Consider the following 19,692-nt stretch of genomic DNA (forward strand, 5'->3'; position numbering starts at 1 on the left):
CAATTCTTGGTAGTTACTATGACTTCTCTCATAAATTCATTGCACCAAATCTTTGCTTTTGATTATACGATCTTCCTTCTTTCAATCCATCATCTTGCAATCTATTTGCAATTTGCATCCACATGGTGTTTTAATTTTGACTGATTAATTAAATATTGACTCCGTGTGATTTATAAGTCATTAGGTTTGAGCCGTGGAAGCAACCACTAATGCTTACATCAGGGGAGGCTTTCTACATCACATTCTTGGGGTGGGACACTTCTCCGGACCTTGCATGAAAGCGAGATATTTTGTGCATTGGACTGCCCTTTTTTTCGACTTGGAACTTGCATAATTGTCTAACTTGCTCCATTTGAAATGAGTTTAGAGTTTTTTGTTACTGTGGTAACTACATATAGAATTCAAGAATCACAATTTTTTTTTTTACCCTGTAATACTACTCGGGCAATTTAAATTAAAAAAGACTATAATATGGACTAATACTTGTGGAAATGGACCTCTGAACTCAGTATAATTATTGTATGATGAGTTTTATCTTTAATTTAAGATTCTTAATAATGAATTAATTATACTTTATAAATTAAGGCTTCATGCAAAATTTTAATAATTCGCCAACATTTTATTAATTTTTCACATACGTTAATCTATTACTTCATAGAAAACAACATCAAGAATTACAGGTCCGAGGAAGAGGAAGGAGAAAGCAAAGACGTACGAGAAATAGAACTTTGCACAATTTGAATGTAAATTAAATAGCAACTTTGCCAAGGAGATTTTAAATTTGATTGTTACTCTAATATTAATAAACTTATTTAGTAAGTAAAAAAGAAAGGTATTAAATAAAAAGAAAGAAATTGGAGGGAATAAGAGAACAACGAGAATACTAATAATTGAAATAGGAATATGCATGAACATTTAAACTTGTCTGTATCCATTCCTTTAGGCTTTTGTTATTGATTCTTACTTAACTTATTCAAGTGCCTCACCAACTAAAAGTTCTTTCCAATTTAGAAAGGCCCACAGCATGTGGTTTCGGTTCGTATTTTGCTGAGATATTCTTTTAACGGACGGGAGTGTTGAAACAACGGTAAAATTATTTTCGTATGATTTATAGGTCATGGATTCGAGTCATGAAATCAGCCACTTTGCATCATAATAGGCTGCCTATATCACACTTTCTTAGATGTGATCCTTCCCCCGATCCTACGTAAACACAAAATATTTTATGCACCGAACTGTCCTTTAATAAGGTGGGATAGGAACAATGGGGTACACATGATTTTCTATAAGAGGTATCAATATTTGGAGAAATAAACAAATTAATAGTTTACTACAGTTATAAGCGGCTCATTTTCTTTATGTATGCGCAATATTTTTGTGTTTTGCTTATTATATATATATATACATATAGTACCAATATTTTTAATGAAGCAATGTTCCATGAGGGTGGCAAACGGGTGGGTTGGGTCAAATATGGACGGGCCAAAAACGGGTAATGCAAAAGCAGATAAATTATCCTACCCAACCTATATTTAATACGGATAAAATATAGGTTAACTGGCGGATAATATGGATATCCATATTGTCCATGGCTTCTTGAATATGATCACTTTTGGAGGAATTCCTAGTCTCCCAAACTTAAAGGAACCCCCAATTTGAGGCTTGACAAATGTAAAAGTTAAACCCATTAGTTATCCATTTTCTAAGTGGATAATATGGTTCTTATCCATATTTGATCCGTTTTTAAAAAGTTCATTATCCAACCCATTTTTAATAGATGATATGGGTGGATAACTGTTTTCTTTTAACTATTTTGCCACCACTATCCGTGACATTGCTCGTGGCAATGTATATTCGTCCTAAATAGGACTTATACAGCCTAGGTACATAGAATCCTGTTTTGTGTGCTAAGGTTGGTGCATGGTGATCCCCTCTACCCCTCCATGATTTCGAAAATATAGAATTATTTGTTTGAAAATTTACATGGAAAATCGGCTTTGAGTGTAATCACGTAATTACATAATTTGATTATTTGCCCGCCACAAATTGGATGTAATTAATAGAGCGCAATTACCCAAAGGAGATCAAAGAATTGCTAGTATTTGCATGTTATAATCAAATCTAAAAATGACTTTATTTCCCACCCGGTGTTCGGTATTCACATTATGGCCTGACTAAATCCGGATTCGCGCCGGAAAATCTCATATTTGAGGGTAAAGTGCTCCCTAACCCAAGGACCCGAACCCGAGACCTCTGGTTAAGGATGAAGGAGTGGTTATCACTCTACCACAACCCTTTGTTGGTTATGTTTCTTTTTCAAATATCAATACGATGTTCTAAATTAAGTAGAATAATCTTTGTTCGACTAGTCTACAAGTATACCCTCAAAATTTTAGGATATATCGATTTCCTCTTAAAATTTATGCGTCATATTTCAGTCCTTACATGTGCTTAATCCACTAAAACTGTCTATTTAGTCCTCATAAAAATACTAAAATTATCTATTTGATAGTTGAGAGCAACATGATATTCAATTCTTTTCACTCTTTCATTCACAATTACTGCTCCTTTCTTCTCTGCATCACAGGAGATTAACTGTATATAGATGAATAATTGAAACGTTTTAACAATCTTTTGAGAGACAAGAGTCAATTGACTAAAGAGTGCAGAAACAGAATCATATATGACCAAATAATTGCACAGTAGTCTTCAATATTAATTAAAAAAAGAAAAGAAAGTGCAGACCTGAAAAACTCCAAGGTAGTCTTAATATTTGGTCACAGAGTAGAATTCTGGAGGAAAAATCAACATGCTTTGCTTGAATACCTTACATTTTAAGATGTACAATGGGTATGTATCAATGTTGCAAGTGCAGACTCTGAGAGACTCAAGCAGTGTAAATTGCACTGACACAAAATATAGAACGGGCTTACACTCTAAGCCACAGAAACGAAATGAGGCAAAGTAATATATACAGTTTTTCATGATCGAAAAGTGAAGGTCTACGCTCTAGAATAAAAAGCTGCGACCAACTTATCCAAGCAATTCAATGTTATCTCCTCGGCTTACCATTTTTCGCTTCCAAAAGTTTTGGATGGCCAACTTCTCATACTGAAATGTTGTCTACACGAACTATCCTTGCTTCTTTTACAACTTTGTACTTTGAATATGATCCAGCACTCTCACCTGCAAAAGCACCATAATTTAGGAAACAAAACAAGGAGACAACCAGCGATCAGGTAAGTTTTGCAAGATAAGTTCAATAAGCTCAAGACAGGACAGTTCCTAATAGATCATCTCATTCATCAAATCTCCAAGTTTTTCCAAAATGTTAGAGAAAATCCCAACAATCAAGCATTTTTCCCCTATTTGAATAGCTCCTTTTTTTTCCCTTTCATTTTTATGAAGTATTTTATTAATGAACATTTGGAGGATGCAGAAAAAGCGCTACTTGAATAGATCCATAAGACAACAAAGTCTATGAACAGCAAGGAGAAGCGTGCATGTTATTGAGGATTAAACACCTGCAAGCATCTTTACCACATGACAGTCTCAACAAATTAGTAATGGACAATTTTTTCTGCTGAGTGTGGTTGACCAAACTAACGAGGAAGTCGACTTTGGTATCCACAGTTTCAAATAAGAAGACAGATTATAATGAGGAGACCTACCCATTACGTTGGCGCGGGCAGAAGGGACGCTTTCATTCAAAATGGAACATGGCAATATTGCTGGGCATTCAATTAGTTGCTCGGTAGTTTGATCTCTCAAGCAACCGCTTAACAGGAAGTTGATGGAATGATGAGAAGTTTCTATTATTTCTTGACTTGAGAAAGTATTCATGACTGATCTTTCATCAACAATGCCTCTTACTTCTTGCATTGAGAATTTCTTGAACATATCAGGCGCCAAGAGCTTAGCAACAGCAATGGTGCACTCCTGTACATGAGATGGATTGTGAAATTCAGAAAATACTGTACCTTGTTTATAAAGAACTTGTCAAACCAAAATAATAATAAAAAAATCATTTTTCATTAACATTACTATATATATATATTAAAGCTTTTGATTTATAAATAGAAAGTAAAATCTTTATCTGAAGGCACTTCTGACATCAGCATTTTTTCATATATGTTCAACTACAACAGTACTTATTGTGCACTTATGCTAACATAAATGTTTGAGTTACACATAGAGTCATGCAAAGATTGTCAAAGATCACCTTCCATAACAATTCTTCCTCTCCATTGCCGTGGGCCAGTAGTGAAATGATTGACTCCAGCTTAATTTTGACGCAGAGAGCCACAGAATTTGTCACCATATCACACAAATATGGCTTTCCGACAAGAGCCTCATATAGACCTAAAATACTTCCTCGAGGATATGTTGAATCTACAGGACAATGAATAGGAAACGGGCTCCTTTTCGACTGGAGAAGAAAGAAGGTAAGTTTTTTCAATGATCAAACAAAGATACAATAATGCTAGCTATCTGGAAATATAGTTACTTGAATAGATTCCTTATGCTGCCTTTACTTACCGTAACTGATCCATTTCCTATCAGCCAGACACTCGTCGGATTGGAACCCTTCGTGTAGAGTGTACAACCTGGTGTCTTCAATATAACCTTCGAGGAGCGTTCCAGATCACTTCGAATAGCAGGAGAAAGGTTTAAAAACAAAGGATGGATACTTATGACATCTCCTAGCTTTGGGATCCTTACTGAAGGAGGACTTCTCGAGAGCTTTTCAAGGTCATTCTAGTTTGGAGTTGAAAAACATGTATACATACAACAATAAGCATACAACAAAAAATAATGCTACGGCGCTGGAAATTTCACATGAAATACAGTTACCTGAAGCAAATCATGTATATGCAGCACAACTTTCTCAGTTAAAATCCCTTCTTTCTCCATATCATTGAGACATTCATCCAGACACTTCAGCATTGAAAATGTAACTTGCCTTGATTCCGCTTGATGTAAGATCTAAAATGTTCAGAATTCAATGGCTAAATTCAGCTGAACTTGTGTGATAAGCTTACATAGAGTTATATTCTAGCAAATAAAAGTTAATTTAAGAAAACCATGTTGCGAACTCTTGACAGTCAAATGGTCAATGTGCCATTTAAACAAGAGCTTCAACGCATGATTTCACACAAAAATGTTCACAAACCTCGGGCATTGAATTCTTGACAGATTCTAGAAACTTCCTTGCCTCTAGTTCTTCGGCTTCACTTTCAGCAATAACAATTGCAGCATTTCCATTGTCACCTTTAAAATGTAGAGAGATTGTCAGATGACTTCATGAGTCAGCTCACAAATCCCAGATCCATGATCTCAAAGAAGACTTAGCTTCCCATCAGAGTTAGACGACAAAGAAAGGAAAAGAAAAAAGAGGGGAAAAAAGAGCCCTTATGACAGGAGGCACAATTCTCAAAGAGTAGGAGTTCAGCATTCAATGTTAAGAAAGAAAAGGTACACAAGAAAACCCATTGCTTTTAGAACCTGATTTACATATAAGATACTCCACAAGATGGACCTAATGTATCAGCCATATTTTCTTTTTATCTAAAGCTGGTACCCAGACTTACCAGTATAGTCAAGAAGAAGCTGTCTTGCGATTCTGTGAGCATGGATAAATGCAGAGCATATATGACAACTATCCTGTAATTTCTTTAGCACAAACCACCTTGTCAGCCTCGGAGGGCAAACATTTGTGAAAAATTTACAATATCCTGGAAACTTGAGGCGAGTAGAAATGTATTTCCAGTCATCCAATCCCTGAGTAGCCAGATCGATTGCCTCATCCACTGATTCCATCAAAACACTTATAATGGATTCAGTTATCCCCCCCTCATTGAATGTTGACCAGTAAGCCTCACGAGTAGCTGTAGCAGAAGAAATGCAAATAACAGAAGTAAGGCCATGAATAAACTTGTACAGCCATTAAGAATAGAAGAAAAGGAGAAAAGAAGAGGCCGCCTTGAATAAGGTCTAGCAGATTTTGAATGAAGAATAAAAAGAAGTCACGCATACAGCTTCACACAGCTATTAAAAATTTTAAGTTGGCAAAAATTCAAGGCTACACGGATGTGTTTCGAGACATTTGGATAAGATGGAATTTCATTCTTACTCATATTAGCAAAGGAAAATAGAAGACACAAGTTTTTAATGAATTGTTACCAACGAGGGATGCTAAGATATGGTAAACAAGACAGATGTCCTAGAAGCAAATTTCTGCATGATGTAAGCTCACGATATCACATACCAATCGGGTTACAGGTGTAAAAACTTGTGAAAATAATGAAGGCTGACGTTCAGCTCATTAGAAAACTTCACACTGCATTCTAACTCTTCAGTTCCTTATATTCCTCGGATTTTAGAGGAGAAGAACATGCAGGTTTTTTATACGAACAAACTGAAGATATGTCAAGGTAACTCACAAAAAAAGGACCGCAGTTCATGATCAAATATGGCATGAATAATCTGTCAATCAAATAGATGAGAGAAGCAATATCTGATATTGCGACACTTACAAAAGAAAGCAAGGGGAAAGCTGAAAGCCCAGATGAGAAATGCAGGCGCCAGACACCAGAAAGGTTGTAAAAGCAAACTAAAGACCAACTAGTCCAGGCGCAGTAACTGACCTTTCAGAAAGCACACTCTCATAGTCTTCATATCATCTATATCTAGATATCTATTGTTGGTGGTACAGGGAGGCCAAACTGTGTCTTCACAGACATCCTTTATGCATGTCGCATAACCTCCAACAGTGATCCAATCGAAAGGATTATTGCTTCCACTACAGATTCTAGAAAACTCTTCAGCCTTTCTCAATAGTTGATGCTTTGCATAATTGACCATGTTTTCCTGAAACAAATTATACTATAAGGATGGCTCCCTCAACAAAAAGACCACGTCTCAAATATGAAATACAAGTAGTGGTTGAGTGCACCGGGTATGTTTCCTGGTTATTCGCCACATATTTGAAGTTAACAAAGACCAGAATGACTTAGCTAATTCTATGCAGATATTTCTTTCTAGATACACAAAAATATTTTATCAGGAAATAGGACCAATATGAGTTCAAGCTGATGATCCTTGTGCATTGAGAAGCTTACAAAGGCCATAAATAAATTGACAATGTAATAGTTTAAAGACAAGCAGGTAACATAGCAATACTCATTTTTTGACAAGTAAAAGCAATCTTATAGAATAGAAAAAACAATCAATAAGCTGATGCTCGGATTAGTACAAATGAGGTGTAGGTTAGTCAAAATTCAACTTCGGTATACACTTCATATAAATTTTGGAGAATTCAGCACAGAATTACTAAATACAGGAACTTGTATTTCAAGTTATGTAAAAATGCTCCTTTCCCCGAAACATCATTGATTCCTCTCATTCCATAACACTAAGAAGCTGATTGATAAGATTGAACATACACCAAAGGCATAGATGTCCTGCAAGTCCTAGGGCAGGTAGGATTTTCAATGAAAAGGGTAATTACTGAAATTTAACATGGAGAAACTACATAAAAAGACATACATGGATCACAATTTCTTGGGCAGGTAAGTTCCTCAATGCAAAAGGACTTAAATTACAGAATTTTACCTCACTTTTTGATAGAGCGTCCATACCAAAGAGACTAAGAAGTAATTGTGCAGTAGATCCATTGATAATGAGTGTCAGTAACACACTTCCACCAGTAAGGAAAACAAACTGTACAATAAGAAAGGAGTTTCAGTTACATGTCAAAGAAAGTTGATAGCTTAAGCTTCAGATGCCAAAAAGCTACAAGTTAATCATGGCAATGAATCAATGACTTCCAAAAGCAGGGCAAATGAACTGCAACTAAATTGCAATTGTTTGTCAATAAAAACATACCATAGCTCCAGTTTCTGCACTGAGATACTTTGGATCGCCACTAGCACCCTGGAAATTTAGAAAGAAAACCATGTGTAAATATTATTAAGTAAAAGAAAATCTATCATCCCTCTTCCAGCGCCTACATCGTAGATATGCTTCATAAAGCTTTGACACATAAGTGAAAAAAATGATAAGCTTTTTATGCTCTACAGGAAGGTAATTCAGTTATAAGTTCTACTGCTCATACTCTAATTGCTGTAAGATATCAAATGGAAGCTATCGTCTCCATAGATATCGAATTTACCCCCTTAATCTGTCGCTTGAAATCAAACTGGTGGGCAGATTAGCAACGAAGTGGATATAGAAAACTACTGAAATTATAAAGACTAAGGAGTGCCTGATCGATGTGCAAAAAAAAACTGACGCAGTTAAATTCAGGATCTAGGAAGAGAAAGCCTTCTTTTTTGGTTTGGGAGGGAGGAGGTAACCAACCAATAAAAGCAATCAAACCTACAAGTGCATCAGTACTTAATGAAGATCACAGGTTTTCACATTATCTCTCTTGGACTGTTTTATTTTAGCAAAAAGCTTACCAGGTACAAACTGACTTTCTTTCCTAAACTAATGACAGGCAACAAATTATACACTTTCGTATATTAGGAGTACATTTCACACCAGTACAAATCATTCCTAGATATGAAAGTTACATAAGTAGAAGTTATTTTTTAAGAAAAAAAGATAATACTGTATCTTCTGTGCACATTTGTATCTAAGCTTCAAGAGTAAATGATACACGAAACCATATGAATTACAAACTTAGCAGAAAACGACTTACTTTAACAGATAAGGAGAGTGCCAAACCGACAGCTCCTCTCAAACCAGACCATATGACAACGGTAGCTTCTTTCCAATTCAAACCATAACCAAAGTAGCGAAGGGCAGGATAAAACACAAAAACAACGATGGCTCGAGACACTTGAAGAATGATGTAGAGAAGAAAGATATAGCCCCAAGATCTCCCTACAATATAAATTCGTAAATAAAAGAATTTTTCTTGATATCCGGAAAATTTAGTGTAGTGGAATAAAATCTAAGAAAAATGCACAAAAATTCTCCAAAGAAATGATAATATGTCAATAGGAATACATCTAAGTTGAGCGATCTCAGAAACTGGACAGGTCTCAACAATTCCCAACCTGAGGTGTGATGCATATGAGCATCAATGGGTGATTCTCTGCGTCTTTACCTTTTCCCCCTCTCTTATTTCTCCTGAATACACAAAATCTTCATGTTTCTGTTAACTATAAAAAGTAAATAAATTGGAGACCTAAGTTTATGCACCCATTATTTTATTCCTCATTGTAAATAACTCAACAACTAATATAATTGGTGTGGAGAACCTAGCACAATAAACATGGGTTTCCACCATATCTCTGTCTTCATAAGATATCATAGCCTAGTCTTTGTTGTTTGCTAAGGTTTTTGATAAGGTTGTCCCCGGCGTTCGTTGTTGGTTGATCTGAGGCGTTGCATTGGTTGCTGCCTTTATGTTTTTTCTGTACTCTCTGTTAGTTTCCATAGTCAGTTTTTGTCATTGCTGTCACATGCTTATGGCTTTATCTCCATCTCTGTTCTCTACTCAGTCGTTTTATCGCCAGTATTAATATTTGGATCATGGTTTGTTCTCTGTTGGAAGAAGATCACACTATTTGTTCATTATAGTTTTCAGTGATAATTTTGAATTTTGGTTCGTACCATGGGAAGGAGAGCTCTCTATTTTGGTCTGAAAGGTCATCATCAGTGACTGAACTTAATCTGGATTTTGATTTTTTAGCATTCTGATCTATGGAATTTAGCTATTAATCCAGGATTTCCTCCTGATTGGATCCTAGATTTTACTCAGGTGCATCTGGTCACATGTCCGACAACCAAAGGCTATTGTACCACTTTTATACTCCTAGTTCTTTACCATCCAAGTTTCAGTACTTCCTAAGGTACCAACTACTTGTGTTGTTGCTGCATCCATGCAGCAGATGCATTGATTCTCAAAAAAAATGATTTACGAAAATGACTCTGAGACTTCTAGTTACTCAATTGGGAGGAAAATCAGGTTGCCCAACTTATTGTGCTGTACAGCATGTACCACACACTTCAAGTAATAGGAAAACAGTTGTTATCCATCTTAAGTGAAGTATTACATAATAAATAAAGGGTGAAGACCTACCTGCATTGTCGTCGAAATTTCCAATACTGAAGATGCTTTGAGCTATGATAACTCCGCTGCAAAAAGTCAGTGTTTGTAAGCAACATCGTTGATTCAATAACAATAAAGGAGGATAATAGCCAACCATGCACCAAGGGGTCCTTGAGTTACACTCAGAACATGAAGTGGATTAACAACACTATCTAATAGATATAAATATATGGAAAATGGGGCAATACAACTCCTTGAGAAAAGAGCAGCACAATAACAATTGCAGTAAGATATATTGCTTTGATTGGAGATAGCACAGGACTAGAGAAATCTCCTTAAAGAATTTTTTGTAATTGTCTAGTATGTGTAGACTCTTCCATAAAGTGACAATTCTACAGCATACGGGCAACGAGGAAGAAGAAAACTATAGCAAGGAAGGACTTTGAATGAAACATGTCTAACCCTATCAAAAGAAGAAAAGGGTTGAGAAATAGATTTGACTCGCGTTCAGATATAAGAAAAGCTTTATTCAAATGCCTACAAAGGAGTAAGTACATATTCTAACTTCGAGTTAGTACAAAGTCAATAGAACATAAGAAAGTGATAAAGTGGGACACCTCAGACCACCAAATCATCGCAAATGAATGAAAACAAATAAGAGCGCCATAATAACAGAGGAGAACAGTAACTTCGCATAAAAGGCAGCTGGTGGAAGAAATTGAAAGAAAATAATGAACCTCTCAGACGCAAAAGCGCAATTAGAAATAGGCAGGATACTCTAAATAAGCTTTTCCATAGCGAAAAACTAACGTCCAAATCAAAAGTAAGTACTTATAATACTTCAACTGCTACTAAATAAGAAGACCAAGATGGTCACAATGTCATCATAACAAAAATTTACCATAGAAAAGGAACAAAATGATATTAAGACAAGGAAAAGAAACAACATTAGTTTGTATAATAGACTGTTAACAAGTCTAACCTCAAGATGAATATTAAAGTATTCGCAATGTAGGCAATCATTTCCCTGCGAAAAAAGTTGGTGAGAGAAAGTTAGTGTGAAAAATAGTTCAAGCCATCTCCAGTCCAACCGCCTCCCATTCCCCTCTTTCAGAGTAAAGCAGTAAAAGAAAATGGAGCCAAAACAAAATGATGACAGAGTTCATATCTTTGGTTATGGTTTTGAACAATAAGCAAACTATTAAGAACCAAATCATCTAAACATGATGTTTTAAGCAGTCCTATAACAAAAATACAGATAACAGACAGGATGAGAGAGACAATGCACAAAAGATCCTAAAAGCACAGAGCGAGAGCACCAATGCTGGAAGAAGTCACAAAAGACAATTTCAAAAACCTATAACGCATTGTTTAGGAAAGCCAAAGAGTTCATGAAGAGAGTAGTTGTGGGGATGGTACGGTAGGGTTGTTGTAGCAGTAGCAGCAACAGCATTTAGTACTGGCAGTAGCACTAGAACTAAGTAGCAGAAGAAGCATACTAAGCATAGTGATACTAAGAGAGTAATGTATCAACAGAAGTGGAATGGTAGCAGTTACAATGTATAAATTTTGGCTCGTCTGTAGTTAGAAACACTTCAAAACAAAGATGACATACATTAGTTAGCAACACTAGAAATAAAGAAATACTCCCTCTGTCTCATTTTATATGACACATTTTCCTTTTCAGTTTGTTCCAAGTACTATTTAATCTTAGCATCCCCAATTTACCCTTAATGACATGACTTATTGGGATTCACTTGATACAAAAATTCATTATCTTATAAGGAAAGAGAAAATGAAAAGACATGTGGAACTCTCACCACCACTTATTTAAAAGGATAATTCAGTACTTTGCATACAACAACAACAACAACAACAACTACCCAGTAAAATCCCACATAGTGGGGTCTAGGGAGGGTAATGTGTACGCAGACCTTACCCCTGCCGAGAGGCTGTTTCCGATAGACCCTCGGTTCAGAAAGACGAAAATAAAGTAAAAAAAAAAACAAGAGAGAATTCATTAGTAACTCCAATAGAAACCGTAATAGTAACATACACATAAAAATCGAAAGAGGAATGACATGCAATAACAGTAACCATAATCTAAGGCCCGGGGCTAAGACAAACAACAAGAATAGTGTGCGTCCAACATAAACTGCAAGCCATCTAAGACCAACCCTAATCCAACCCCGCCTCACCCCCGGGATGAAGTAAGGAAAGCTTTACTACCCCTATCCTACAACTCTAATGCTTGACCTCCAAGCCTTCCTATCAAGGGCCATGTCCTCGGAAATGTGCAGTCGTCTTCGTTTATTTCTTAAAGTTTGTGCCCAATAAAACGCCTTCACATAAGATGGGACAGGAGGGAGTGCTTACTACTCCCTCAGTTTCATTTAGCAGAAAAGCCTATATTTAAACGTGTTTAAATTGTGACAGAGAAAGTCAGCTCACACCATCCTACCTTTTTCCTGACATGCTCAAACCCCTTGAACTTGACCACCAGCAATTTATCTCCTAGAATGTTTTTAGTTATCAGAGCCTTGGCGTAACTGGTAAAGTAGATGTCATGTGACCAGGAGGTCACGGGTTCAAGTCGTGGAAACAGCCTCTTGCAGAAATGCAGGGTAAGGATGCGTACAATCGACCTTTGTGGTCCGGCCTTTCCCGGACTCTGCGCATAGCAGGAGCTTAGTGCACCGGGATGCCCTTTTAAAGTTTTTAGTTATCACCATAAAAGGCCATAGAAAGTTAAATTTCACCAATGAACCTGGATAAGTGCCATTTTACATAGTCGTATTTCTATTTTCAATAAACTTTCTTCACATCCTCACTAATGGAGCTCCGTATTAATCACAACAGGGTACACATTCAAATATTAAATATTGTTGAAGTGTGGAACAATCTCATCTAATAGTTTAAACTGCTATAGAGAGCACACTTTTTAATTACTTAATTATGCCTTCATCACACCCCCTCATGCGCAGGCCCGATCCTTTGTCATCGGCCAAGTACTTGAGGATTATATTTCTGGTAATGCGTGCCAGTAAAATGGATTTTGGATCTAACTCAACACCAAAGCTAGCTCACGAGGAGAAGGATTGCACAAAGACCATATAAGGAAACAATACTCCATTCGCTCAACCATTGAGGAACGTTGTATCAGCCCCCTCTCTGCACATCTGAGCTTGGATAATCTAACATGAGGGTCAAAGATAGGATCAACCAAAAATTGAGATGGGTCTGGCTCTAATCCAGTGTAAAGGTTATGGACCTTAGGTTTGACTATGAACCTGCCCTTTTAGCGTAAAACCATATGTACTCCAACCTTTTGATTTTGACAACATATTCCCCTAGATACATCTGTTAAATATGCCTTCACATAGAAGACATCATATGTAACACTATCTCAACAAAAGAGAGCCACAGCTAGGTATTGGCAATGCTCGAATCTGCGCAATAATGATCACACTATACATTGGTTTGCTACACATATCTATATTTAGCCAACATGATATTACAATGGGAAGAAACATACCAAAACTCATGCAAGCTCTGCTTTCCACCAGCTCTATGGGTATCCTTTGACATTGCAAAAACCCTATCCATAAGCTTCAGTATCAGAGACTGAAACACGCTTTACTGCTGAAACGTCTGAATGTGAAAGAGGAGCGAAAACTTACATCCCTAGTGCTACAAGAGTCAAGATACCAGAAGCTTCAGCTTGCTCTTGAGCCTATAAGCAATAAGCATTAAAGATCCAGTTAAGGTTAGTAAGGATGGCATTGAAACAACCACATAGGACTTCAATGGAGCTCGCAAGAAGCTAAGGAAAAAGAAATCATACAACATAGTACAGTGTCTGCTTGAATTAGCAAGTAAAGAAGTTTTGGAATTTGTCAGCCTTTCTAGTATAGATTAGTAGCGAAGATGTTTCTAATACTGAAAAGATTTGATGACACCATTTACGTGGTAAATTTACCAAAATATGTAGAATGAAGCAGGCCAAAGATCTTATATTACTGAAGATGTCATCAAATATGAACTTGAATCACTTTTTTAACTCTTGAATCACTTAAATCAAGTATGTCAAAATGTTATCAACAAAATATGATAATTATCATGCATGCGTAAATGTTGTCAGAAAATATGATAATTCTACAAGGTCGAGCTTCGGAATCGTATGTCAAAGAATTGAATGCATGTATATAAAAAATGATCTAAATCAGGAAGGAACATACTGTGTAGTAAGCAATGTAGCTCACGGTAAGAGCCAATGAAAAGTCTATCAATGTATCATTGTATACAAACCGAAGCCAGAAAAGAGATGCCATTCCAAACACAAGTCCGATGATGACACTGTAACAATAAAAGATCTAGTTAAGTTCAACCAAAATAATACAAAAAGTTATCAGCCAACCAGATAATGATCCCTACGCTCCAAGTGAGCCTTCTGCAAGATATTCCAGCACTGCAACCCAGCCAGAGCTTTTCCCAAGAACCATTCGATAGAAAAGCTGGTAAACCACAATAGCTGCCCTGGCAACATGATTGGAGGAAGTGAGGTGAACAATAAGAATCAGTGTATACAAAAGATGAAGATAAACTGCAAGACAGAATAAGGGGCTGATGGCACTTTTATGTGGAAAAATTGGCCATCCAAAAATGTGGACATGAATATGAAATTATAGGCAAAACCAAGAGGATTTTCCCGAAGAAATGAAAGGAAAATGGATTTATGTTTATACCCATCATTCATCATAGATTCTCCTTCAACAATTGTGCTCAACTTTTTACTAGCTCCCAGATCTTTAAGCAACGCGACAACAGCCACAGGATCAGTAGCACTAAGAATCGCCCCCAACAATAATGATGTTTTCCAATTCCAGTCATATGGAAAAGCAAGCTGCAGAAACATATGAATGTTTGAGCAAGTACGAAACCACTTCCAGAAAACAGTGTTTCCTTATACCTTCACAGCAGCACCGATCAGAACTGTGGAAATCAGTACACCAGGACCAGCAAGCAAAAGCATTTGCGCCATACATTTCTGTCAAAGTCAGCTAAAGAAATGAACAGACATATTCCATTAACTTGTATAAAAACTGATAAATGGCATACATACTTATTTAAAGCATACATTCAGGCTATCAAAGTAAGCCACCTGCTTTCCTTAAAATGAAAGGCGTCATTATTTCAGCATATCTTTAAACCCATATCTGCTTTTTTTTAACTATGAAACAAGACCATGCTTTTGATGTTATAAACTTATGTAGCAGTCCAATTGTAAGAAGATATAACGTTCACAATCATCTTGCAGATGAGGGATTCAGTCCCCTATATATTATGAGCTTTGATCAAAATTGATAACTATTTAGCCACACTACCCCATTTCCCCAAGAACTCTCGTCTTATCTTCCTTTTTTCTTGTCTTTTTTTTCTTGATTACGATGGTGTCTGGGCCAACTTGAATCCATCTCGACTATTCCACTAGTACTTGCTATCCCCCCAACACAGGTACTTGGTAACTCTACCACTAAGACTTAGGCAGATGGGAAGACACCACTAATCTTCTTTATTAACAAATATACTAGAGGCTTGTTTACACTTCTCCATGATTTCTCTCCAATATTAAGAAGAATATGGAGTCCAGTAAAAAGACAGACTACACCGAATTGCTTCTGAATTCCTGGTGGTGGTATTATGACCGATAGTAAACCATCCTATACATTCAATGGCTAGGATTGAGGTTTTACAGAATGAAAACTAAGGAGAAGATAACCTTTATTTGGTGCACCTCCATGGAGAATGCGCCTTCAAAAATCAGTATAGGGAGGAATACAGCTAATAGAAGATCAGCATCTATATCTGCCCCTGTTGCAGCAATTCAATAAAGCACATACCTTTATAGGATAATGAGAGATAATCGCGAATGCAACAATTTTTAGTCAATCCTCAAAATTGATAATTTCAAGAAATTTGAGAGATAACTGAATTATACTTACATATTCGAATTCCATTCCCAAGCTTTCCCAGTGGATAATTACTCCCAAATTCTAAATTTGCAAAAAATTAAGTAAAGAAATAAATAGCAAAAATATGAGAACAGCTAGATTCCACAACATGCCAGTAGGCATTCAAACACAACAAGGACATTTGAGAAAAGAGAACAGATCTTAAATTTTAAAAGGTCCAGAATTGCTAGTTCATGTCCATAAGAAAATGTTCTATGCTGTTGGAGCAGTAATAACAATCAGGGAAAGAATTGCACAAAGCATGCCCTCAACCACAATAACAAGACCATGAACAAATCTATGCCAACGGTTGACATAGAAGACAAGGAAAATATTTGTCAGCCACACCTTGCAAATGAGATATGGCCAATAGTAATTTCTACTTTTTTGTTTTATGACCCTGGTGCTCGAACCAGCTTGTGCACAGCTCGACTATTCCGGGGTGCTTGCTACCTTCCACCAACATAGGTACCGTGTAACACTGTCCACCAAGGCTTACAAGCAGACGGAAAGTAATTACTTACTAGTACTCTTTGCCTCCGCTAGGATTTAAACCTGAGACATCATGGCTCTAACTTCTTATAGTGAAATATTTGTCTAAAGTTTCAATCTTTTACCTCCATTGGGATTTGAACCTAAAACCTCACGTCTTTCCTCCCACTTCATTAACCAACCTAATTCCTACTTTACTTTCTTCGAGTTCATTCTCAGGGGAACTCCATTTAAAACTTTCATAACTAGTAATGTTTGACCTTTTTTACTAAGTTTTGGACTAAATTATTTTCCATTTTTTAATGAATAAATCTTTCACAAAATTCTCACATTTACACCGAAAACTCACAAATCAGGGGATGTCACAATGCCCTTAACTGACCTTACTGAAGCATCAGCCAAAGCTGAACTCTTTTCACACACACACACACACACGACTTGATACATACATAACATACAATACATACATAAACAGGGGCGGATCCAGCCCTTTGGTACCGAGTTCAACTGAACCATTACCTTTGTCACGGAGTACAAATTTATGTGTAAAATTCATTACAATTGCAACAAATAGTAAATGTGAACCCATAACTTTAAAAATATAATAGAGTAAATGTTAAAAAGGTTGAACTCGTGGAATTTAAATCCTGGATCCGCTTATGCAATACATACATACATACATTTATACATAAACATACCGAGAGAGCCGAGGGCGGTGCCAATGATGAGCAAAACGACAGTGTAAGGAACAGAAGTACGGCGAAGGAGAGTTCTGCATGAAACTCCTATTAACATACTGATTCCTGCAAATATAACTGCATCTGTTGGATTCGAATTCGACGAGCTGCTCTTCTCCCCTTCCCATAAATTATATGGCAATGGACCTTCCTCCACACTCGCCATTAATTCGAAAATTCTGAAGAAATTAGTTTAGTTTAGTTGAGTTGAGTTTCGCAATTCACAAAATGAAGTATCTTTTATTCTATATAACTATATTTGTGTACCAATTTATATAAAAGCGAGATGTTCGGTACCAACAGGGTCAAAATTGGAAAAAACATTACTTATTATTACCAACAAAAGTTGTGGCGGACCAGAGGTCTCGGGTTCGAGTTCCGGGCGTGAAGCCACCTTTGGTAGGCAGCATTTCATCCCTAATGTAGAATTTCTTGAGACGACTCTAGATTTAATCGGACCTCAATGCGGATACTGGACACCGAGTGAGAAACCAAAAAAATATTACTTATTATTACTCATTTGATTTCCTTTTTAGTATATTTACTCATTCTAAATTTAAAAATAATTTAAATTAAATTTTTTATTTTATTATTATTCATATATTTTTAAAATTATATATTTATAAAAAAAATGAGGTGTTACTATAAACAACAACAACGACCCAGTATAATTCCACAAGTGGGGTCTGGAGAGGGTAATATGTACGCAGACCTTACCCCTACCCCGAAGGGTAGAGAGGTTGTTTCCAAGAGACCTTCGGCTCAAAAAAGCAATAGGAGCCGATATATTAGTACCATAAAAAATGCATAATACAATAACAACAATATAAGAGATATGAAATACAGAATACGAAATACGAAATAAATGACTGGTATAGTAAAACTAGCAGGTAAAGCCCTGCATCAATAGACTACCAATTAGGGGTGTTACTATAAACAGGGTTAAAAATTGAAATAGGTCTTTACTTTTTTTTTAGAGTGTCGTAGTATGTTTATTTTTCAGTTTATGTGACCTTAATTAAATTTTTTATTTTATCCTTTTACAAAAAAAAAGAAAGCATAAATATTATACGTACAATATGATTTTAAAAGTTTTTATTTTTTCTTTAAACTTGTGCCGAATAAATCAGATATTTGGCTTTCAATTCCTATCTGGTCCATATTTCAACTTTGACCATGCACCATAAGAGGTACGGTGGAATGGTAAGTACTCTTTCATCATTGATCAGAGGTCTCGCGTTCGAGTCCCTGGGTATGAGATCGCCTTTATTAGAGAGCGCTTACCCAGTGTGAAACTTCCCGACGCGAATTCGGATTTAGTCGGGTCCCAATGTGGGTATCGAACACCGAATGAAAAACTAAAAACAAACAAACAAAAAAAAACTTTGACCATGCAAGTACGAACACGTGTGTCTACCCATTAAAGTGAAGATGAGAGACGTGAGGGATTCTGAATCCTCAGTGCCAGACTCTTTGGGGTTAATGGTTGAAATAATTAATTCTAGTAAAAATCTTGCATAAAATATATCCCTTCTAACAAGTAATTCATTGGCCCACAAAGAAATAATCGTCACATAATTAAAATAATATTTAAATTGACGGTATTAAATAAGAAAAGTATATGTATTTAGCCGTTCAAGAAAATTATAACTGAAAAAATCTATATTTTTGTATATATATATATGTATTTTTGGTTAATGAATGCAATTAGTTTCGGCCGACTGACCACTTTTTTGTGTTGCACATTAAATAATGCTTGTGTCTAAGATATTCGAATTCTATTTATTATCTATACGATATAAAATGTGGGTGGGGGGGGGGGGAAGTATTTTGCAACGTGAAGATTAAAATGTGTAAAGATACAATGTCCTTTTGAAATAAGTAATTTATATGTAACAGTCACCTCATATTATCATTATATAACAATCCTTTCATTATTAATTCCTGCTTAAACATCTTTGCATTATAATTCTTATACTTAGTCTCTAAACTAAACGATCCATAGTATTTTTTTATTAGAGAAGGAATGGAAGTATAACTCTCTTAATTAATAAATAAATAAACTAAAGATACCATTTAGATCTCTTTGCTTCATGGAAGCACGTACAACGGAAAACCACGAAACAACAACATTTAAATTTCCTTCTGATTTCTTCAAATTTTAATTATTTTGCTTTCTTTTATACTTAATTTTGTCCCAAATATTAGATAATATCAGCTGTTTACAAAATGTTTAGCTGTAAGTTGTAATAAAGAAATGCCTAGTCTTATATTTTTAATCTCAGATCTACTAATTCTTTTTCTCTTATGATTCACTTTACTCTTATTTTAAATTTTTCTTTAATTTCTAGCCAGATGATCATGGACCAGATTCCTTTGATGAATATGG

General features: G+C 35.9%; 1 protein-coding gene across 2 annotated transcripts; it reads right to left on the reverse strand.

Moving 5' to 3' along the window:
- Window positions 1-2,770: 2,770 nt before the first annotated feature.
- On the reverse strand, window positions 2,771-17,550 carry LOC104235789 (sodium/hydrogen exchanger 8-like). Of its 2 annotated transcripts, XM_009789608.2 has the most exons (23): window positions 17,265-17,550; window positions 16,066-16,116; window positions 15,843-15,934; window positions 15,033-15,110; window positions 14,809-14,966; window positions 14,498-14,599; window positions 14,302-14,419; window positions 13,744-13,796; window positions 13,599-13,661; window positions 11,046-11,090; window positions 10,094-10,149; window positions 8,705-8,889; window positions 7,888-7,935; window positions 7,615-7,722; window positions 6,648-6,870; window positions 5,592-5,888; window positions 5,174-5,271; window positions 4,855-4,986; window positions 4,540-4,758; window positions 4,223-4,429; window positions 3,672-3,939; window positions 3,070-3,186; window positions 2,771-2,826 (listed from the first exon to the last, which is right to left on the reverse strand). In XM_009789608.2, the coding sequence occupies exons 1-22, from the start codon at window positions 17,467-17,469 to the stop codon at window positions 3,107-3,109; spliced, it is 2,886 nt and encodes a 961-aa protein (XP_009787910.1). In that variant the 5' UTR covers window positions 17,470-17,550; the 3' UTR covers window positions 2,771-2,826; window positions 3,070-3,106. The 2 variants fall into 2 exon arrangements, with proteins under 2 accessions (XP_009787910.1, XP_070027790.1); XM_070171689.1 differs by having other exon boundaries at window positions 2,771-3,186.
- Between the last annotated feature and the right edge of the window lie 2,142 nt (window positions 17,551-19,692).

Source organism: Nicotiana sylvestris, chromosome 4, assembly GCF_000393655.2.
Source record: "Nicotiana sylvestris chromosome 4, ASM39365v2, whole genome shotgun sequence".
Taxonomy (NCBI): Eukaryota; Viridiplantae; Streptophyta; class Magnoliopsida; order Solanales; family Solanaceae; genus Nicotiana; species Nicotiana sylvestris.

Bases quoted from the DNA above. Each gene is read 5' to 3' on its own strand.
- LOC104235789 (XM_009789608.2), bottom strand. From the start codon at position 17,469: ATGGCGAGTGTGGAGGAAGGTCCATTGCCATATAATTTATGGGAAGGG. The intron at 14,600-14,808 runs GTATAAACATAA...TCATGTTGCCAG, and splicing joins GAATCTATGATGAATGATGG to GGCAGCTATTGTGGTTTACC. The intron at 11,091-13,598 runs GTATGTTTCTTC...CTTTTTTCGCAG, and splicing joins CAGAGCTTGCATGAGTTTTG to GGAAATGATTGCCTACATTG.